We start from the raw sequence: 21,642 nt of genomic DNA on the forward strand, positions 1-21,642 counted from the left end.
TGCACTGAAGTGAAAGCATCATTAAGTCAGGAACCTTCTCTGCGCCTGGTGGCAGTGTAAAGTAACACCAGCTGCATTCTATGTTAGTATCAGTGTCTGACTCTTCCAGACATGAGAGAAAGAGGAAACCTGTCCCAGCTCTCAGGAGACCAGCACAACTTTGATACCAAAACCAGACAAGGACAAGAAAATTTCTTGTGAGCATAGTAATACAACTTATCACAGAACAGAATAAAGGAAATACATCATAGGATTCTCTACAGTGCATTTGGCCTTCTGTATGCTCGGATGTGCAGCCCGAGCGGAGGGTGGGCGCTGTACGGCACCAGTCCCACCAGGGACTTCTGCTCCATGGATTTCATTCAGTGTGCACACGGAGTGGGGGCGTCCTGCGGATACCGAGGACAATTGCACGTAAAGTCAGTTGATAGAATGTTTTCAGCAAACTAGAAGGAAGGGCACGCAGAGAAGTCACATACTGCCTATCTGCTCTCTCAAACTGGGAGCTGGAGCAAAAGAGGTGTGCCACTATCGCTTCTATTCACACTGCACTGCACATCGCAGCCACTGCAGAGAGGCAAAAAAACAAAAAGGCTAAGGTTTGGAGAGTAAAAAGTTAAACTTTGTCTGCAGACGTGACAGCGTGTAAAGAAAATCCTAGCATACAGTGACATCAAATCACAGCCCTGGGAGTGGACTCCTGTGACCACAGAGCAGCACCATCTGCAGCAGTGGGACGTGAGCTGTGTGTGCCCTGTGAAGGCTCCAGAGGCCGTGGGGGTGGGGCTACAGGCCCTCCCAGGGTGTCTGGGCTGCGGGCTGGAAAGATGGCGTGAGGCTCAGAAGAGGTGTACTTCTGAGATGCAGGAGAAAGCTGAAGGAAGCAGGAGGGCAGGTGGGGGGAGCTGGGAGAGGTGGGGCGGTGCCTTGGGTGAGGGTCGGCATGGGTGAGGGAGACAGTTTACTGACCACAGATGTGGAGGCCAAGACACAGGCAGCCACGCAGGGACACCCCCAAGATGGCCCTGCTGAGAGACCTTGTGTGAGGAGGGATGTCACCGTGATTTTTACAAACCACCCTTCATTTACTTTTGGACATACTGGTAAACTCCACATATAGAAATTGAGCTGCGTTAGGCAGAATAAAATCTATCTAGCTAAAAGGCAACAGTCATGAAAAAGATGTACTTTTAACAAAATCCTTATTTTTCACTGTCCAAAGCCCATAGGTTTCAAGTGTGTCTTTCTTACATAAACCCACTTTTACTTAGAAAGCACGAGGCTAACTTTAGCCTTGTAAGTCTGACTACAACAGTCGTCTGCCCACTCCTGAGCCATCTACCTTCACCATGCGCCCCCTTGGTGTGTGCGTGGAGGCCAAGAGCCGTGTTGGGGCTGGGTTGAGCACCCTGGCTGTACTGAACAGGCAGCGGCGGAGGGGGGGGCGTCGCCTGCAGCGGGTCATAGCGCTTCTCCCCAAATGACCTGTCCACAGCTTCGGCCTCAGCAGCCTTCCCCCTGTGAAAAAAGGAGGACAAGTCAACACCTGAAGATGGATGCACGTTACCAAAGAAGCTCCCATTCTTCTAGGCGTCCCCAAGTTGTTTGCTTTCAATTGACAATTTCACAATTTACTCCCCACGAGTATGTGTACTCTACCAAAATACACAAACTAAGTTAAGCCATCATCAGCACCAGAGATGTGAAGACAATACAGATACAGTAAGAATATTAATAAGACATCCAGAAGATGGCAACCAAAAGGCAGATGAAAATATACTAGTAATATTGAAGATGGTTGTTCACAAAAAATTGCAATGGTTGGTTAAGTATTTTGGAGAAACATTTATTGGCTCAAATCCTCCTTAGATTCCCATCTGCTTTTGCATCTAAGGCACCAGCTGGGCACTAGAGGATGAGGCAGGGGCTAGCAGGCGTTTATGCTAAGGGCTGGGCAGGAAATGTTTCGGCTTCTTGGGCCACACACTTTCTGTCACAGCTCTTCAAACTCTGCCCAAAAGCAGCGTTTAAGGGATAGGACTCTGCTGTGTCCAGTAACATGGACACTGTGGTCTTTAAATCTGCCCTTGATTTACCAGATCCAGTCTCTGTTTAGCAATTCCTAGAGGGGCAAACATTACTTGATTTTAAGACTCATTTAAATCAAACTGTGCCGTGTATGCTTTTTTTTTTTTTCCCCAGATTGCCAACTGTTCATATGGGAACACGTAAAATTCACAAAGAAGACATCTTTACAACAGGACCCAGAATTGCAGTGCTGCCACCTGAGCTCTGCAGAGCCCCGCTGCACCTGCTTTACGAGCACACACGGTAGCACAGAACTTGGAATGGTCAGATTCTGGTCACAGTCCAGTCGCATGGTCAGCTCAAAAAACTACACCCTTAGGATGACAGGAAGTCTGCCACATGTGCACTGCAAGGGGCCCGTACGGCATAGCTCACACTAATGTCTTACATGGATGCTCCTGGACCAGCAGTCAGAGCTAGTCCAAGAGCCAAGAAATTCAGGTGATGGCAAAGCCAGCCCAAGAGCAAAGTCAAAGAAAACAGTCAATCTAAGTTTGCCACAAACAGAGCTCTATTTCTGCCTCATGTTATGTTAATGTCTCAACTTGGCTACACTGAACCAGTCCTGGTAGTTAATAGTCCTAGTTACGGAATCAAACACTGCTACTGCAGGTGTCCCAAAAGAGACTATCCAGATGGAAGCTTTTCAAGAGGACGTAACAGCCTCTCTGAGCTCAGACACAGCTCCAAATTGCCCTTTCCTGCTGACTTAGGACTTGCTCACCAACACTATGTAAATGACTTCCTTGTAACACATCTACGTCTGTCTTCATTATTGTGAGTCTGTTCTGCTCAGGTATGGGCCCACCTGTGCCTGTGTGGGATCACACTCCATTCTCAGAACCAAGTTCACCACCAGTCAGGGCTCCACCAGAGGCAGAACCAGAACACACACAATATAGGAACCCACACAGGCACAGGTGAGCTTGTAGTTTGTAACCCAGCAAAATCCACAAAAAAGAAAAGCAACCAGAGGCGCAGTAGACAAGCAAACAGAAGGGTGCAGCTCAGAACAGGAAGATGGGCAGGACCTTGGAGCTCAGTCCCCGTGTTGCCCCCTTCACAGCACCCCACGTTCACAAGTGGACCAGAAGTCACCAAGTCCCCTCAAGCTGAAACAACGATAGCAGGCAAGTTTGTTCTTGCCTTGGGAAAATACCAAACAACTCTTCACTCCCTAGAATAGCCTGCTTTTATATTTAAAGAACAAAAAACCAAGAAGAATGACGAGAAGCAGCACTGAGCGTGCCACGTGGGAAGGAGGGACTTCAAGGTCAGTCTCTTAAATGCTCACCCTCTTACCTTTGTCAAAGCACTTGGACCCTTAGAACCCTTTGACATTTAACATCTTTTCTAATATAAGAACCTCACACAGATGACGCCAGGGTCTAAGAACAAAGCTACCCCAGGCTGGATAGCATACATGCTGAACTGCTTACCACCCACAGAAATCAAGTAGGTATGACACAGCTAACATTTCCCTTCAGAACACACTGAACTTTGTGTAACTGACTGCACTTGACTGATGCAAGTGATCCTTTGTTTCATCTTAACTTTGAAAATTTACGTCTGAAATGAAGTGACTCACTTGGAAGAGTAACCGGCAAACTGTGGCTGAGATTGGGGGTGAGCCGGCCTGGTGGGCTCGGAGAGGTGGCTAGTGGGGATGTGGGTGGGGGGCTTGGCCTCAAAGCTTCTCCGATCGAAGTAGGAGAGCTGCTTCCGGTAGTACTCCTCATCCTCCTCGGGGTCATAGTGATTTGCCCGAACAATGTCTTCAGGTGGCTTCATGTGAGGCCTCTGTGGTTCAGGGATCCTGACAATGAATGATAAATGGAACAACTTTTGAGATGTTAACTTGACAGAGAGAACAGAATAGGTACCTCTGACCTTCCACTGGCACCCTGACTACTCGTGACCTAGCTGAGCGGGGCAGCCATCAAGGCCGAAACTTGGGCCCTACGTGCACACACGTCACACTCAAGAGAGCAGCCTTCTCCTAACATAACCCGTCTACTGAGCTTGACAACCAGCTGGTTAGAAGCAGAGACAGAAGGGAAGACAGGCAGTGGGGAGCTCCAGCATGTGCCCCACTGTCAGAACAACAACTGAGAATTCAAGACCTTGATGCCAGGATCAACAGATCCTCAGGTAAGGAAGGAGCTAGACAATGATGAGGGAAGCACGCGGCAAAGGAAGTCAACTATGAGCAAAGTGAAGTATTGTTACTTAGGCCCTGATGGGTAATTCAAAAACTCAGCATCAAAAACAGATAAACTAGGTTTCACATTAAGAGGGAGGGCTAAGCTTTCAGTTATTACACATTTACTCCATGCAGAAGAGCTTGTCTGCTAATGATCCCAGCTAAAGGAAATACCGTAGTAATATACATTTGCATGACAGCACTAGGCATCAGGAAAATCATAAGAAATTAGACAGTAGTTCTTTATTACAAGCACAAATATAAGCAAATGAAACAGGCCAGAGAACTGCTCAGATGCAGCCCATCACTCAGCAACAGCAGGGGCAGCCACAGTGAGGAGTGTGCACAGCAGGTCCCCGAAGCCTCGTTCCGCCCAGTCATCCTGGTGCTGACCGCGCTCCTGACCACGGCAGGCACATGTCACAGGCTACATGCTCACTAACAGATTATGTTTGGGCTTCCCGGGGTGCAGTGGTTAGGACTCAAGAGTTCCACTGCAGGGGGCATGGACTCTGTCCCTCCTCAGGGAACTAACAGCCTGTGAGCCAACAGCACTATTAAACTAAAAACATCCTTCAGAAGTTAGGGCTCTAAAATTGTATATTAGCATATGTTAGAAATTTGCTAGAAAATTGTTTTCAGATTTGTTTATGGAAAGGATAACAAAGATGTGCTGCAGAAGATAAAATGAAGTTATTTGTCTTTCTAGGACCACCGTTTCAGTGGAGACATGGCAGATTTCAAGTGAAGACCTGCAAACCCCCTGCCTGCCCGCCCCTCCCCAGCTGGGGCTTGTTCCCCATCCACGAGGCTGCAGAGCACCCACCTATGTGCTGCTCTGTCGTGTTCACCGAGCTGACTCGGAGCAGGGGCTTTGGGACCTGGGACAGGAGCACCTGCCGGTTTTGACGTGACTTCTGGGGGCTGCAGAGAAAGAAGATTCATATCCTTAGGCAGAGATCAAGAGAAAACAGGTGTTGCTTAGGCATGTTGCATGCTCATCTCTGCATGTGTTCTGCACACAAGGCAGGGAAACAGTGATCACCTCTTTACCTTGAAACTAGTGGAATGGCTCTCATCCTTCCTGTTCTCCATGGAAGCAGACCTCTTATTCTCAAACATCTTCACTCTGGTGAGCACGGATTGTGGCTTCATGGCTGGGTCTTCCTCCTCCTCGGCCGGAGCTGGGGGTGGAGGCAGGGGTTTGGTGCCTGTGGGCGGGACTTCGGGCTTGTGCTGGGACGAGGGGCCAAGTGGTGGAGCGAGCGTGGTGCTGTGAAGAGGCTCGTAGTGGCCTGGGCCTGCCCTGGAGGGGAAGCCCTGGGCTGGCGCTGGCTCGTAACTCCGAGGGTACTGGTCCAAGTACGGCTTGGGCTCAGGGGGCACCTTGGGGCCAGCAGTGGAGTAGGGCTGCACGTCAGGCCGGTACCTTCCGTGCACGTCGTACCCAGGGGCAGGGGCGGGAGGCTCTTCGTGCCGCAAGGTGGAGGTCCTGGGCAGTGGGTCGTAGTGTGCTCGGCCTTCATAGGACAGGGGCACTGGCTCCTCAAAACGGGGGAAATACCCTCGTTCTGTTGGCTCCGCGGGAGGCTGACCATCAAGAGGCCGGGGCTGGTAAGGCTGCTTGTCGTCGTAGTAGGGCCACTGTTCCTCATAGGTGAGGAGGCGGTCGTCATAGCGCAGACGATGGTCATAGTTCCGAGCAAACTGCTCCGGGTAGCTAGAGGCATCGTATCTGTATGCAGGCTGCTCCAACTCCCTGCCAGCCTGTCGCTCTGTGTACGGAGGCTGCGGCTCGTAGCTCAGGCCTTGCTCCTTGTCTGGCCTCTGCCCAGGGTGAACCACAGCCGGCTGCTTCAAGACGTGGTTCTGTCTCATCATCTCCTCAGGGTAGGGGTCCTTCCTGTACACCTGTATAAACAGCCATGCGTAAGGACACAGGCTGGCTTCAAATCCTAGTCTAGTAAGAGACAGAAACGACATGTTCTACCCTTTATTACCAGGACAGAAAGATTAGTGGAGAAAGCAAGTTTAAGTGAAAGCTCAAAATTTATAATGCAAGTAGGGACTTTTATGTTTCAGCACGTAACGACACTAAATGAAGTTTAGTAGAAAATTAATGCATTCAGCTGTTGATTCCACTTGATTTGGACACTGAAAATGAAAATCATAAAGAAAATTTATGGACATGATAGTTTAGAAAACATAAAGCAGTTTACAATGGATCTGAACGATATATTAAGAAATTTTGGAAGATTCTAAAGCCAAACATTAAAAACCTATAAAAGTATTAGGTACCAATCCCAATTAAAAGGCCTATTTAAAGAATCAGGCACCACTGGAAGCCATGCAGACTGCAGAACCAGATGACTTGTAGTGATTTGAGAACATGGTGTTGAGCCCACAGTAAAAGCAGAGGACACTTGAGGGAAAGCAGACGTGCTCATGTGGCAGGCTGACGGGGAGCGGCGGGTGAGGGCAGCCCCCGCGGCACAGGTACCTTTGCTGGGCCCACATGCGACGACAGGGACGGCTCTGGACCTTTGAGCTGCACGTGAGCGGCCTCAGTGCCTGGAGCTCGTAAAGAGTCGGCGTGTGGTGAGTCAGAGGAGGGGGGAGCTGGGCTCGGCTCCTCCAGTCTGACATTAGTTAAGTCTACGTGAGGATTAACAGCAGAGGCTGATGGTGCCGGGTTTGTTTCAGGCGAAAGGTAAGGGCCTGGAGATGAGGCTTCTGCTTTCTGTGAAGTGTTTAAAATATTTTAAATATAATGCTTCTGTTCACTGCTAACTCCCCACTTCCATTTATAGTGGTTGATAGACATACATTTTAAGTGTGCTGAGTAAAAAAACTGTGACCTCATGTCCTGAATTTTTAAATTTCAGTATACTGCTGTGTGAGATTCTAAATACACAAAGTTTAGAATTAAGTCCTTGGTATTCTTAAGTTGAAATTAGACATTAAATTTTAACCTGTGAGAAAGGACACCACATTCTTTAAGTCAGTCACCACATCTAGACTTTGATCAAGTACCTCCACCTGCAGAACATTGATGCTGCTGCTTACCTGTTGAGAGGCTGTTTTAAATCCAGGGGAGTCTATTCTATGGCCTGGCTGTGGCTGCGCTTGTGGTGAGTAGGGAGGATATGCCTGGTGGTCAGGATGCATTCCAGAGGAGTCCTCTCTGACAGGCTCAGAGGACCGGGTAATGGCAGACTCCGGGGGAGTCCCCACCTCATCATTTAGGGTCTCATCTAGTTCTTGATCAGTGTAGGCCCCGCCTTCTGTATCTGTGTCTTCATAGTCAGAAGTGTGTCTACTGTCCGTGCTATACATTGAGTATTCACTACCTGGGGCTGACAGGTAGGACAGACGATCATCATGCAAATCAAGGTCATCACTTGTAGCACCATCCGCCTGGGTCAAATAAAAGTAAATTAAAAATTTTATTCAGTAGTTTTGTAAGAGGTGGCCTTTATTTCACAAGGGGACTGAAAAGGATACTTGTCCTCGGAGAAATCACAGCTAAGTCTAGAGGCTTCTGCTGAGGAAAGGTCATGAAGACTTCACAAGCACACATGCGGACACACAAAGCACCCTCGGATATCTGAAGGGCTTGGATGAGTGAGGTCGGCCAGCCGGCCATGACAACACTGGACCCTGATGCCCAGCCCCAGAAGACAGCAAAGGAGCCCTGGCCCTCCTCTGGCTCGTGGACCCTAGTCACTCGCTAGCCTGTCAGCCCAGAGCAGGGTCAAGAGGGGGATATGGCCAGGCCAAGCTCACAGAAACAGACACACCGACTGACAGAACATCGCGCATGAGACTAACTAGGAGATTAACGCCACAGTTCAAGCTGAGTAAGAGACCTTATGTATATATAAAATCTATATATGAAGATTAAAAGTTGGTATTTGGCCCTACAGTTTTTATAAAACACGTGGAAAAGCATCAGCTAAGTGCTGGCTGCTCACTAGGAACTGCTGTTAAAACATAACTCTGCACAGATGCAGTCAGTGTCCAGGGGAAGTGGGGGCGGCGGGGGGGAGATGCAGGAATGATGCTGTACGCAGGATTAAGAGCTGAGTCGGCTCCAGGCTCCACCAAGTGTCTCCTGAGCCAGTGAGAGAGAACACACAAGTAAATGAGGGAACAGGAACAACAGGCTGTCAGCGCACACTGACGTGATGCTACTGCCTGGACCACACACAACAGCCACCCCCTGCCCTGGAGGACCCAGAGGTGGGGTATGGCTCGAGACCTGCAAGATGTGGAACCCAGAATTCTACCAGCACAGACTGACTGACAGACAAGGCCTGAGCCGCCTGAATGGCACTTCCCCCAGTCTTGATTCTGGCTCTGCAGGAGCCTGATCCCGAATGCCTCTTCCACGTGGGAAAAACCACCTGTCCCTGATCAGCGGTTTGGAAAGCCAGGGATGATGGGTGGAGTCTCTCTCACTGCAAAAATCTGCCTGCTCTCTCCACTCTAATCTCCACTCGCAGAGCCTGCAAGACTATATAACCCAGGGGCCAGTCGGGGCAGTGCTTACGGCCCTAGGGACGAGCAACTCAGAACTCTCTGATCTGCTGCAGGGTATGAAATGCAGAAGGAGCAAGAAACAAGCACTTGGAGCCAGAGATGACATATGCCTCCTGTTAAGAAAGCCCCAGGATGACTTTTCTTGGTTCAGTAGGGAACATGTAAGACCATCAGAACTGCCGAGAAGAACTCTTCCTGGAAACCAGGTGGAAGTAATTAACTTAGGGGAGTTCAGGGTGGAAATGAAGAGAAGAATCTATTTAGTTTAATAATCTCTTAACTAAATACAATCTCTTAGTTTAAGAACCTATTTGGAAAAAATATACTGTAAGTCAAACTTGATTTAAATTGTTAACACCTTTTCTGATTTAGAGCATCAACCTATTATTCTAATAGTAAATGACTTATGAGACCTATTAATATAGGTCATTTTAATTAATTTTTATTATTTTCCTCACACAGAAAAATAGTTGGGGAGTTAAGACCTTCATTTTAAAATCCAGGAAGCACACTAATATCAGAGAAATAAAACTAAGATTTGTGGAATAAAAAAACCTCTCAGATAGGTAGGCAAGTATATTTTGTGCATTTATAAACTAATAGCTTTCTTGCTAACAGTCTAGCTGACACAGGCTGCTAGCAGAATTGTGTTGTCCTGGAATGGTTAGTATGGAGTGGAAGTGATCATACTCACCCAAGGCCACAGAGTAAATAAGTTAGTTAAGTATGTTGTGGGAAGTGCTGCAGTGAGTTGCTCCACCTCTGTCTATCAAGTTCCTGGCTGACACGTCAGTGGTCAGGGGGGGTCTCATGATCGCATGTGAGTGGTACTGACACGTGACTATGGGTGGAAGCAGCCAACACCACCTCCAGATGTCAGCGTTAGGACATCTCTTCTCACAGAGGTGGTGTCTTCCAGATAGAAGCAGGGGTCCTGAGCATGCAGCATGCACTGCACTGGCCTCAGGGGCCACAGCCAAGCAGGGGAAGGGGGAGCATGCAGGGGAAAACAGCAGAAATGAGCCAACGAGGAAATACCGAAACAAAATAGAAGAGACATTCTCAACTTTCCCTAGCAGCGGAAACACACTGACAATGTATTCATCCAAAGGCAAAACGCATTTATAACAAAAGCTTCTTTAACTGTGTATTCTGAGAAAAGTATTAACTCCCAACAAAATCAACATCCTGTGCCATTAAGAACTGCTAGGAGCCCAGACAGGCCAACAGCAAAAGGTAGTACAGAACACCAGAATGCAAAGCCAAAAGTCTGGGCTGCATAACCTGACTTTTCCAGTGTGTCTCAGGGATGTTAGTTAACAGGTACTGATGCAGAAATCCTTCAGGGAGGGGCTCAGGGCCACGCTTCCAGCAGCAGCAGAGCCAAGCCCCTCACTGCAGCCCCTCCGGCCCCCACCACGCAGCTGTGTGTCCATGCTGCGCCAGGGCTGGGTCTAAGGACAGTGGGCCCTGCCCATTCCCTGCCTTTTCCTCCAGACAAGTCCTGGATCTCACATGCAGAGGACAGCACTTTGGGGACCCTCACCGAGCCCACTCAGCCCCTTATTTCCAGAGGAGGAAGGAAGCAAGGTTCACACTCATTGTCGGTCAGGTGGGTGGAGTTGGAGCTCAGCCCTGCTCTTCCACATCATTCTGAGACAGAGAACACTGCCGGATGGCAGCTCAGTGGGCAGTAAACTTCCTTTACTACCAAAATGAATTCATAACCCCACATGCAAATTGTGAACGCCTACGAATTCCATAACCCCACATGCAAATTGTGAAGGCCTAGACACTGAAGCCCCCGATTCCTCCAATATGTTGATCCAAGTAGAAAACGGTGTCTCAAAGGCTTCTCTTATGTGAGTTGTCAAATGGGTTAACAATAGGAAACTTCTTACCTTTCCCTCAGAAACCCATACCAACTGGTTCTGTTGTTGTTGGATTGCTTCTTTCAGTGCACCATACCAGCCATCATTCATTGAATTTAAGTTAATTGTAGCTGAAAACAGACAACAAAAGCATTGTTCTCTGGTTAGAACATTGCCACCAAATAAGAATTCACTCAACACTGCTTAGAGCTCAGCCTCCACCACTGAGTTCTCTGACAGATGATATCTGAGGACACACCCCTGGAAATGTCTGTTTTGGCACCAAACCATTTCTTTCCATCAATAGCAGCCATTAACACAAGAGCAAGCAAAACAGGCAAAGGTTATATGAGTTTTAATATTTAAACAACACAACATTTTTGCCCACATATTACTGCACAGAAACTGTAAGATGAAAGAAGGGCTTTCACGTACTCACTTGTAAAAAGATGGTGATTATTTTTACGAAGTTTATGAGAGCGCTCATATAACTTCCTGGCGCTTTTCCGAGATTCTGGACATAACCTCATTCGCATTGTTTTCACACCCTGCTTTGAGTCCGGGTTAAGGAACACCACGATTGGATACCACTGGGCATAGTTCAGACGGTCTACTGCATTGGGCGTTACATCCAGTAAGGCATGTTTGTCCTGAAGACAGAAGGAGAAAGCAGACACAGGTAACTGAGAATCATCACCTTTAGAAGTCCTACCCGAGACTATGTTCCAACAGGAACAGATGTTTAACTCCAAACTGTCTCAGGAGCACGCCAGGAAAAGGTGTACTCTCAAGTTAATGCTATATACTTTCTAGCTCAATATAAGGCAGAAAGTCTTAATGAGCTGTTTTTTTTGTTTTTTTTTTTTTTTGCTTACTCAAAATGTTTATAAATTGAGTTGCACAAAGATATTTAAAACCACATATAGCAGGAAATACATTAAATTTAGAAAGATTATTCTCTCCCATTTTTATATTTTACACCACCTCTCTTGGCAGCTCACTTTTAAGACAGCCCCAATACTTGCGAGCAGAGAGTGAAAATAAGTGTAACATTGTAATGGTCCTAATAACCCTGTGACTAACACACATTCCTATCATCTGAGCACCAAAGGGCAACCTGAACTGTCCCACTGGGACAGCCGCAGACTGCCTGTGTGAGGACACTGGATCCCTTTCTGTGGTGATGACAGCTTATCTTCTGAGGCAAGCACTACTTACCGTCCCTGACACCAACCGTTACAATGTCTGGCTTAATTTTCTCATGGTATGCCAGTAACAACTTGAGAAAAAATACCTCCTACTTTCAGTTTAGCCAGACTCATCCCACAGCTTATAATGAACAGGTCAACTTTCAGGAACATACCTGATCTATTATCTGCTTTATTGTGTGGAGGCGAATAATGCCAGAGCTGCGCTGGTCGGTTCCTGCATCCCGAGGTTCACTTTCTAGTCAGGAAATCAGGAGAGAAACAAAACATCAGATTTCCACTGGTGAGACCAGGCCCTCGGCTTCTGGGCACCAACGACACCGTGGGCTCCACTTGCTGGATGTCAGCAGCAGTCCCGTGTCCCTCCTGACCCACAGTGATAGAACTGAGGCCACATGTCCTCTCAGGGCTGCCCTGGCTGAGAGCGCCTGGTGACATCAGTGCTTCATACCATCAGAAGGCAGGTGGGTGCTCACCCACGATCCCAGGGGTGCCCCCACCCAGCAGCTGAGCCACACTGCATGCACTGTGCTCACAACATCAAAGTAATACTTCATAATGAACAACATTTTAATCAGGAAGCAGAACTTCAGCATCCTACTGGTCAAGAGAAATTGCCAAAATGGCAATTCTCTCAATTGAAAATCAGCTTTAAAAAAATATTGATGAACTTGCTTCCATTAAAGTCAACAAAGTAAAATTATAAATCATATGTTTGGTCCAAATATTTAAGTTTAAAGTGATGTGAGTTTTTAAGATGCATATTTTCAAAAATGTTCCAGCTATTCTGAGGCAGAGACATAGAAGTGCAGAGGTCAGGCTGAGGGATAAGGGGGACGAGGCTCTCACAAGACAGAGGGCTAGCTTCCAGTCCGCTGGACACAGGCAATGACGGGAGACCACCTGGGAATTGTGGCTGGAGAAAATGCTACCAGTTTCTAAATTCAAAGACTCTCATTTGATTCAAAGAGGGTATATAACTAAGCGATCTGAACCCCTTTTATAAGACCCTGATTGTGGAATAAACCCAATTAAAGTAACAATCAGTCCTTAAAACAGAACTCTGTAGGTCTTCACACTTGTTCTTCCTACATTTAAAAGATTTAAGCTTGGTTACGGGTGGTATCTATAACCACCAACTTCTTTAGGCAAAGTGCTGTCTATAAGCACAACCAAAAAAAGATCTCTTCTGAAAAGACTAACAAAATGAGTGGAGAATCAGAAGTGAACATTTTCTAAATTGCTCAAATTTTACTATCATTCGTCTGCATCTTCTGAGTTTCAGGACACACATGTCTTCATTCAGCTTCACCAGCAAGCAAATGAAAAGTAATGTATACAATACAAATACAAAGGCAACACCCTGTTCATGTAAACCAGCCCCTGGAGCTCACGGCACCACAGGGGCAGTCAGAGCGCTACAGCAGCAGCAGGGAGCGCACCCGTCTCCAGGAATCCTAATGAACCCAGCACACACACACACACAGCTATGTACTGGAGTGTTTACACCCAGCACACAAACCGCACAGATTTATGCAACCTCTGTATTAGTAAAATATAAATTTGAAACAAACTATAAAAACAAAGGCTAATCAAATCACAGATTTTTTATAGAATAGATAATAAAATGAAAACATGAGTTATCCACTAAGAAGGAAAATGGAATATACACTTGGTAGAGGAAAATACAATAAGGTAAAATTGAGGGTGATGATGAGATATGTCAAAACTAATTTTCTAATTTTTTCCAAATACAAAATGGTGTATTTCTAATTAGAAAAAAACGTTTTTCAAGTTTTTACATATAAATTAAAGCAGGCCTAAGGGGTCGTAACTAAGTCTGTGGATTTAAACTACCATGGTAGTTAAAATAAGGAAACTGAAAGAATCTGCAAGCAAAACCTGTAAGGCATTTAGAGCACTACTTCCTCAGTATCTACACGTAACACCAAAACACTATAAATGTCTGCAGTAACCAACAGCATAACCATGCTTCTATTACCTTCTGACATTGATATTTGAGTTCTCTATTTGCTTAATGACTGATAAAGTTGGGCTGGAGCCAGAAAGCTGGGTTCAGAGCCGAGTGAGTGATTTAACCAGTAGTCCTCACGACGCCCCAGCGAGGGAGGGGGGCAGTGCACCCAGCTTGCCTCGCTCAGGGTGAACATTCGACAGCTGCCTCGGGATGTTGTCAGGATTAAACGTGACTGTGGGCTGGGGGAGAGGGACCTGGCAGAGTAAGGGCACCATCACTCAGATTTCCCTCCAATTAAACACGTGGGGTCAGCGGCAAAAAGTGTTACTTCTATTAGGTGAATGGGTCAGATCTACCTTTAGAGGGTAACTAGTAAAGAAGCACCCTCAACCCCACTCAAAGTCTGCATCAAGACCACTTACTTGCGATCTGGTAAATATCTGGCTCCTCTCTTGCCAGTTTCTCCCTGGCAACATCAGCTATTGGTCCAAAGATGGTTACAGGCCTCAGGAATCCAGCTGAGAAGATTCAGATGAAAAAAAGCACAGTTTATGCTTTTTTTGTCTTAGGCAAACTGACATTAATATAGGCTGGTTGGCAGGAAATAGACTACCTTCTCGAAGAACCACCCTCTCATACGCCGGGAACTTGGTCTGGACTGGCTGGGCTGAGAGGTCTTCTCGGCTCTTGCGCAGGTTTCTCTTGGAGCTGCGCAGACCGCGGAACCTCCAGAAGTCGGCGCGGTCTCCCCCTGCTGTCTTGGGAAGTGTATACTGCACACTGGCTAACTGCTCAGCTCTACACAAGAGAACACAGAACAAAATGCACAAAGACTTGTGGCAGAACTTCACATGGAATGTAAACCTTAATGCTTAAATTAAAATAAAGGAGTTTATAAAACTAGGTCAGTCTTAGACATGGTGAGTACAGTGAAGACTCCCTGTGGGGCTGAAACCTTTTCCTCATTCCCTAACCCGCTCTGCGAGACACAGCGGAGCGCTCATACCTGTTTTTGTTTGGGATGATGCCACGTTCCACCTCTTTATGGTTTTTGCCAATCCGAATGGCGAGCCAGGACCCCAGCTTCCCATTGTACAGAGTGTCCACGACACGGAACACCTCTCCTTTGTTAAAACTGAGTCCATAGGGAGATTCCTTCTCATATTCAAAATGGGTTCTGATATAGAAAGAATCACCCACATCGGATTCTACAATGCGACGATAAACTAAACGGAAACAAAATATAATCAATAATGAGTGGAAAAAGAAATTCATATGAATAGAATACATTAGGTGAAGATTCTATTGATAACGTAAGCAATGACAAAAACAACCGTATCCAACTAACAGTAGCTCCTTCCTACATATTCTGTCTCGTGGGCATCACCGTGAGCTCATGACACGGTGACTCGGCACCCTGCCTCCTGGATGAGGAAACTGCTGCAGACACCCAGCAGGCAACTCGTCCAGAGCCACACGTGCTTCCTGCTTCGGTCACCTAACAGTCCCGCCTCAGCCCTGCACAGACGCTCCCGCTCTCTAAACTGTGGCTCTCAAATGAGGGCAACCCCATATCCGTCAGGTGAGAGAGAGGGCTGGCATGCATGGAGACGTTTCTGATAGCAGCAACCATGTGCTGAAAGAAGGTGTGTGTACAGACACCTAGTGAGCAGAGGGAGGACATCTCAAACAGCCTGAAGCATTAATACATGGGACGGCCTTCACCACATTACTTGGTTCAAAACATCAACAGTACCAAGCTTGAGAGACCTTGTCTGTTCTAAATGAAAAGTGCATCTTCTTAATCACAGAAAATTAGTCATTCTCTTGAAATTAATGCCAACAAACATCAGAGCATACTGCTTAGAAAATATCAATACAAAATTCAGAAGCTGCCCATGTACAGTTCTTTGTGGAAGAGTATACAATTCTCCCACAGATGACACTCTAACTTAAACTGAAAGCCAGAAAGACTCTGGGTGGTCCCATTATTGTGCTGTGCTAACAAGCATAGTGTAAGATTGTTGATGTTGTTTAGGCACTAAATCGTGTCCAACTCTTTGCAACTTCATGGACTGTATAGACCACCAGGCTCCTCCATCCATGGGATTCCTTCAAGCAAGAATACCGGAGGGGGTTGCCATTTCCTCCTCCAGGCGATCTTCCTGACCCAGTGATCGAGCCTGCATCTCCCAAATTGGCAGAATTCTTTACTACTGACCCACCAGGGAAGCCCCACAGTGTAAAGGCTGTGTGCCCCTAAATGACAAAATCCGTAGGGTTAACAAGTCATTTATTACTCCCTTTTTAAGTAGTCCAGAATCTCCAGGTTTATTTTCTCAATTTCCTGAGAGTAACTCACCATCTTTCTTCTTCTGAGCCAATATGGTCACTTCTTCTCCTTTTGGGAGGTCAAGCAGGAAGAGGACGGCTTCTTCTCTTATGATATTTGTGAAATCTACATTGTTTACCTGTTAAAATAACGTTTCACAAATTACTACTGGCCATATTTTAAGACAATAAAAACATTTAACTGCACAGGAAACAAATATTTCTAGAGTTTATCTACTCTAGAAATATCACATCTCCAAAAGTAAAAATATTTATTTTTGGAGAAAAGACCCTAGTTTGTAACAAGCAGAAACCAAGTAAATAAAGTGAGTTAAAGTATAAATTCCTATAAACAGTGACAATGCCACACAATATTAGAGATCATACACTGCAAATTCCAACCAGTTCAGACCAAGAAAGCTAACATCTAATTCCAATGACTTATTATTATAAAATCTCATGATTTAAACTTTGAAATTAAAGTCCAGACTGTACAACAGAGCCAGACTTCTTAGACTCTCTGAGAAGCAATCAGAAGGAAACAGCGTGTGCGCTGTGCCACCTAAGTAAGAGCATGTGTACAACACAGGCTCAGAGTCTCTCAGTACTCACTCTATCAGATACCCCTGAGGACCTAACAGAAATGTCATCAGTGACTGTATGCAGGTAACAGGGAGATTTCCTTCTATTCATCTTCTGGAAATTTTCTACATTAAGAGAAAATGTTTTCAACAGGTACTACCTTAATGATACAATTATGAGAAAATATTTTTACATGACAATGATTACTTCAAACAGCATATGGAGTGGGTAAGAGAATAGGTCTACTTAATTATCAATGTTGTATCTGAGAAAACAGAAATATCGTAAACAAACGTCAAGTGGAAATCAGCCAGGCAGAGCCAATGAATGCCCTGACCTCCTTCCATGCAAGTGTGAAGGGGAAGGGGGACAGAGCGGCCACCACGGCCTGAGGGAGCTCACCCCACACTCAGAGGGTGGTTTCTGACTGCGAGCTGCTGCCTCAAGTGACCAAACCCAACATGAAGACAGGGAAGCAAGAGGAAAGGGGGGGTTGCTGAACATGTGCCAGGTTTTCAGAAGAATGATTAAAGAAGGTGGTGGGAAAAGAACTGAAACATTTATCGACTAGGAGGGCCAGAATGACAGTGTTATGGAATCCAAAGAAGAAAGTAATTGCTTAAGGTAAAACATGAGTAAGAAATACAGAAAAACAAGGGCTGAAGATGCCATCAGGTTGGTGGTGCCCCACGGAAATCCACCCTGAGCCGTGGTGAAGGTGGAAGGCAGGCTGGACAGCCTCATGACACAAGCAGGCAGGGAAGGGCGCCACCTTACCTGCAAGTGCAATAGCCAGAGGAGAAAGACAGACAACACAAGGCAGATGCGGAGCCAACAGGCAGAGAAAGAGAACTCAGTACAAAGCAGTCAGACTTGGGGCAGGAGGATAAGGAAGAAGAGAGCAGAGCAAGGTGAGGCGGGAACTCCCACTTGAGAGCTGGTCCTCCGACTAGAATGGGATGTAGTATATCCAACAGGGGGTAAAGAATACATTTGAATCAGTTCTAATGAGGTGGATGAAACTGGAGCCTATTATACAGAGTGAAGTAAGCCAGAAGGAAAAACACCAATACAGTATACTAACGCATATATATGGAATTTAGAAAGATGATAACAATAACCCTGTGTACGAGACAGCAAAAGAGACACTGATGTATAGAACAGTCTTATGGACTCTGTGGGAGAGGGAGAGGGTGGGAAGATTTGGGAGAATGGCATTGAAACATGTAAAATATCATGTATGAAACGAAATGCCAGTCCAGGTTCGATGCATGACATTGGATGCTTGGGGCTAGTGCACTGGGATGACCCAGAGGGATGGTATGGGGAGGGAGGAGGGAGGAGGGTTCAGGATGGGGAACACATGTATACCTGTGGTGGATTCATTTTGATATATGGCAAAACTAATACAATTATGTAAAGTTTAAAAATAAAATAAAATTTAAAAAAAAAAAAGAGAGAGAGAAGATGAATAAAGATGGTACTATGTTACTAGGTAACACTGCTTATGGAAAACAAAAAAAAACACAAAGAGCCCACTGGTACACTGCATCCAAGCTGGGCTTTCCTGGACTCTCATCTTTGTGGATGTGAAGCTTCAGAACGAGAGCTTACACGTGTACCCGATGGACACCCATCTTGGCACACCTGAGCCATCACTGGGTAAAGGGGACCCACAGGCTGCGTACCTGATGCTGCCCTGCTGGCAGGCTGGGGCCCACAGCAGAGTCCAGCCAGCAGGAATGCTCAGCTGAACTGGAGATAACTGGGAGACATTGTGAGCTCTAAGACTTGGTTTTTCCACATTCTACAAATGAGTGATTAAAATGAAACCAAAGCCACATACTGTGCAGTCACACCTAACAGACGTGAGCAGAGGCAGAGAGGGGAGACCTGATGGAGTCCCATGTTCTTTAACACAGATTACAAGCTCATCATAACACATCTGCTATGTCTGAGGCCTTGCTCTGGAGACCTAAGTATCTGAAACCATGTGAGCTGATCATGGACATACCCTGAGGATCTGGTCGCCCTCCTCCAAGCCTTCTTTGGCAGCAGGGCTATCTTCAAGAACACCAGCTACAAATATGCCAACATCGTTTCCACCAGCTAGTCGAAGACCCACACTATCTCCTTTCCTGAATTTTACTAACTTCATGCTGGGCCTGTTAAAACAAGTATTTCATTTGAATGAGTTAAGAGAAGCTTAAACAGTAACAGCAAACTGCTATAATGAAAACCGTATTTAGAATAAAACAAATGACCATCATATCTGAAATTTCCCCCACACCACTAATTTACTTAATAAAATTTAGCATTAGAACTCAAAATCAGATTTAATGGCACTTTCTTTTAATTTCTAATTAACAAAAATAAGTTCTGAAATATCCAAATATGTTAGTACTGTTTTACATAATAACTGTAAAATTACTTCATGAAAACATGTTTTCCCAACTCTGACTCTTCGATATATATATTAACAATGGCTAAAAACTCTTCCATTTTCCCCACCCCAGTTCACATACCATATCATCTCTACCGAATAACTGAGAAGTCCTATTGTACAAAGGTAGAAACTGAAGTGTAAACTGACAAATTTCCCTAATACCAGGAGTCAAAATCAAGCTCTAGGCACTGTGCCCGACAGACAGTGCTTTTCAAACTCTGCAGCCAGGGGTTCTTGCAGTAGCTCACACAGATTACTTGCTCTGAGGCCCCTTTGAACTTTTAACCAAAAAGCTCACCATCCAGCCTTTCTGGATGAGCCCATGTTAATCTCTTCATGCTGGAAAGAATGGAGAAGAACTAATGAAGACACATTAATTCCTCTACTCTCAGTGCAGGGTCAAAACTCTTGACACTCCTGAAACAAATACTAAGAATGCCGCAGAAGAATGGCTATAGTACTACAGATTACCCTTGGGGGTAATTAATAACAAATTACATACATAATTACAAATTACCCTTCTAGGTTTCCATAGCCATCCCACATTCAGAGACAAGAAGACACAAGTCTTTTACACCTATCTGGACATGAAATGAAGAAAGGTTCTTTTAAAGTAACAATGAACAAATAAGTAGAGGTTAGCAATAACTAAAAAACACAAGTCAACCAATGAATGAATGAGTTGAGGGGACACAGACAGATGCCTACTTCTTTAAACCAACTAAAGACCACCTTGGCTTTTAGGACTTATAAGGTAGTCCCACTAGATCTGGTTTCTTCACATGAGCTAACCATGAACTGGGCAGAAACCTGAGAGCATGTAGATCAGACAAGGTCACTTACTGCTGGGGCTGGTCACTTACTACTGGTGGCACAGGAGGTCCCCCGAATCTGTGGATCATAGACGGTAAGCTCCTTGCTCGTGGTGAAATCTACTTTTCCACCTGCATCAAGAGCCTCCTCTCCCAAAAGTCAACTATCCAGAGAGCTCTTTTAAGCACCCCCTTAAAGTCCTTAAGATTCCAGGGCCCTAAAGTCCTCTCCTAACACTGACCAACCTAGAGGACCTCAACAGGTAACAACAGTGGACTGCAGTCTGCATCCTTCAGCAAGACCTGGCTTTTAAAAAACATCATTCAAGAACAGCTCCAGGCGCCATCTCAGGGTCATGTGACCGAGACAGGTTCCTTTATTCTTGGCCCTCTGTTGTATCGACCGCACACAGCAGCAGAAGCCTCTGCCTCAAACGCATCCACAGAGAGTGAGCGAAAAACCCCAAATACAAACCCTGCCCACTCCTTAGTTCTCTCCGTATCTGTCCTTCAGGGCTCCTCTGGCAAACAAGTCTCTGGAATCTAACAAAGTTTTGGTAAACCTTAAAGAGTCAGGAAAGTGCTCAGGCAAGTCTTAAGAAAGGAAAAACAAGATAATTCCTTCCCGATTTATAAAATTTTGAATTATCAGTTACCTAATATTAAAATGTGTAATTTTAAACTTGTGACACTCCCACCTGTTTCAGGAGCTGTTTCTACCATGCTGGGTCTCAGGGTAACAACCCAATTTCCTTCAGCACAGAGAACAGATGAGAGCAGGGGTCTATATCTAACCTACTTTAGGAGATTTGGTAATTTTCTATTATTCACATCCTGTCACCTCTCTTTTACCACAAAGGCATCAAAAAACTAGATGATCATGACTGTTTGAAATCTGGATATAAAATCTACATCTCAGTCTCGGTATATAAGATACAATGTAATGAAATGTTTGGAAATCAAACACTGACTGAGGTGCTGACTGATCTAGAGCAGGTTCTCAGTCAGGGTGATCCTGCCTCTGGGAACATCTGGCAGCATCTGCAGGTGTTTTTAGTTGTCACAACCAGCGTGTGTGTGTGTGCACACGTGCATACTAGCTAGTGACCACTGCTGGCTAGGGATGCTGCTCAGCACCCACAGTGTATAGGACACTCACATGATAAACAGTTATCTGGCTTCAGTCAAGGTGCTGAGAAACACTTCTTTTTTTTTTAAGCTAGGGATTGAGAATGTCTGTGAAAATTCTCATGTTTAACTAGAAAGTTTTTCTTCTTTTCGGTCACACCACACAGCATGTGTGAGCTTTGTTAACCAGGGGTTAAACTCATGCTCCCTGAATTGGGAGCGTAGACTCTTAACCACTGGACCACTACGTAAGTCCAGAAAACAATTTTCTAATTTCTGATCCAAAAACTAGGTAGAAAATAGTGGTGAGAAGGAAGTAAACATCCAAAGAAGTATGTTTTCCTCTAATCTCTGATCCTGTCATATAAATAATTTAAAAACTAAACAAACCAAAGTCTAATCAGAGCATTATGCAGCACACACTATGTATCAAAAGCATTTGTAATACAGGTC

At 45.6% G+C, this 21,642-nt stretch overlaps 1 protein-coding gene across 7 annotated transcripts in view; it reads right to left on the minus strand.

Annotated features, from left to right (window-relative positions):
• Positions 1-21,642, minus strand: part of TJP1 (tight junction protein 1) — a 163,328-nt gene that overhangs the window by 8,200 nt on the left and 133,486 nt on the right. For 5 of the 7 annotated variants that reach the window (XM_010843257.1, XM_010843258.1, XM_010843260.1 and 2 more), the window contains exons 11-24: positions 18,818-18,968; positions 16,253-16,361; positions 14,897-15,116; positions 14,504-14,688; positions 14,313-14,408; positions 12,068-12,150; positions 11,144-11,354; positions 10,735-10,835; positions 7,358-7,708; positions 6,792-7,031; positions 5,345-6,202; positions 5,118-5,215; positions 3,677-3,904; positions 1,343-1,518 (exon numbers count right to left, since the gene is read on the minus strand). In XM_010843257.1, coding sequence (XP_010841559.1) covers positions 1,343-1,518; positions 3,677-3,904; positions 5,118-5,215; positions 5,345-6,202; positions 6,792-7,031; positions 7,358-7,708; positions 10,735-10,835; positions 11,144-11,354; positions 12,068-12,150; positions 14,313-14,408; positions 14,504-14,688; positions 14,897-15,116; positions 16,253-16,361; positions 18,818-18,968 — 3,107 coding nt within the window. The remainder of the gene's footprint in view (positions 1-1,342; positions 1,519-3,676; positions 3,905-5,117; positions 5,216-5,344; positions 6,203-6,791; positions 7,032-7,357; positions 7,709-10,734; positions 10,836-11,143; positions 11,355-12,067; positions 12,151-14,312; positions 14,409-14,503; positions 14,689-14,896; positions 15,117-16,252; positions 16,362-18,817; positions 18,969-21,642) is intronic. The other 2 variants (XM_010843262.1, XM_010843261.1) reach the window with 1 other exon arrangement.

The sequence above is a fragment of the Bison bison genome, unplaced genomic scaffold (genome assembly GCF_000754665.1).
Source record: "Bison bison bison isolate TAMUID 2011002044 unplaced genomic scaffold, Bison_UMD1.0 scf7180017864181, whole genome shotgun sequence".
NCBI classification, from domain to species: domain Eukaryota; kingdom Metazoa; phylum Chordata; class Mammalia; order Artiodactyla; family Bovidae; genus Bison; species Bison bison.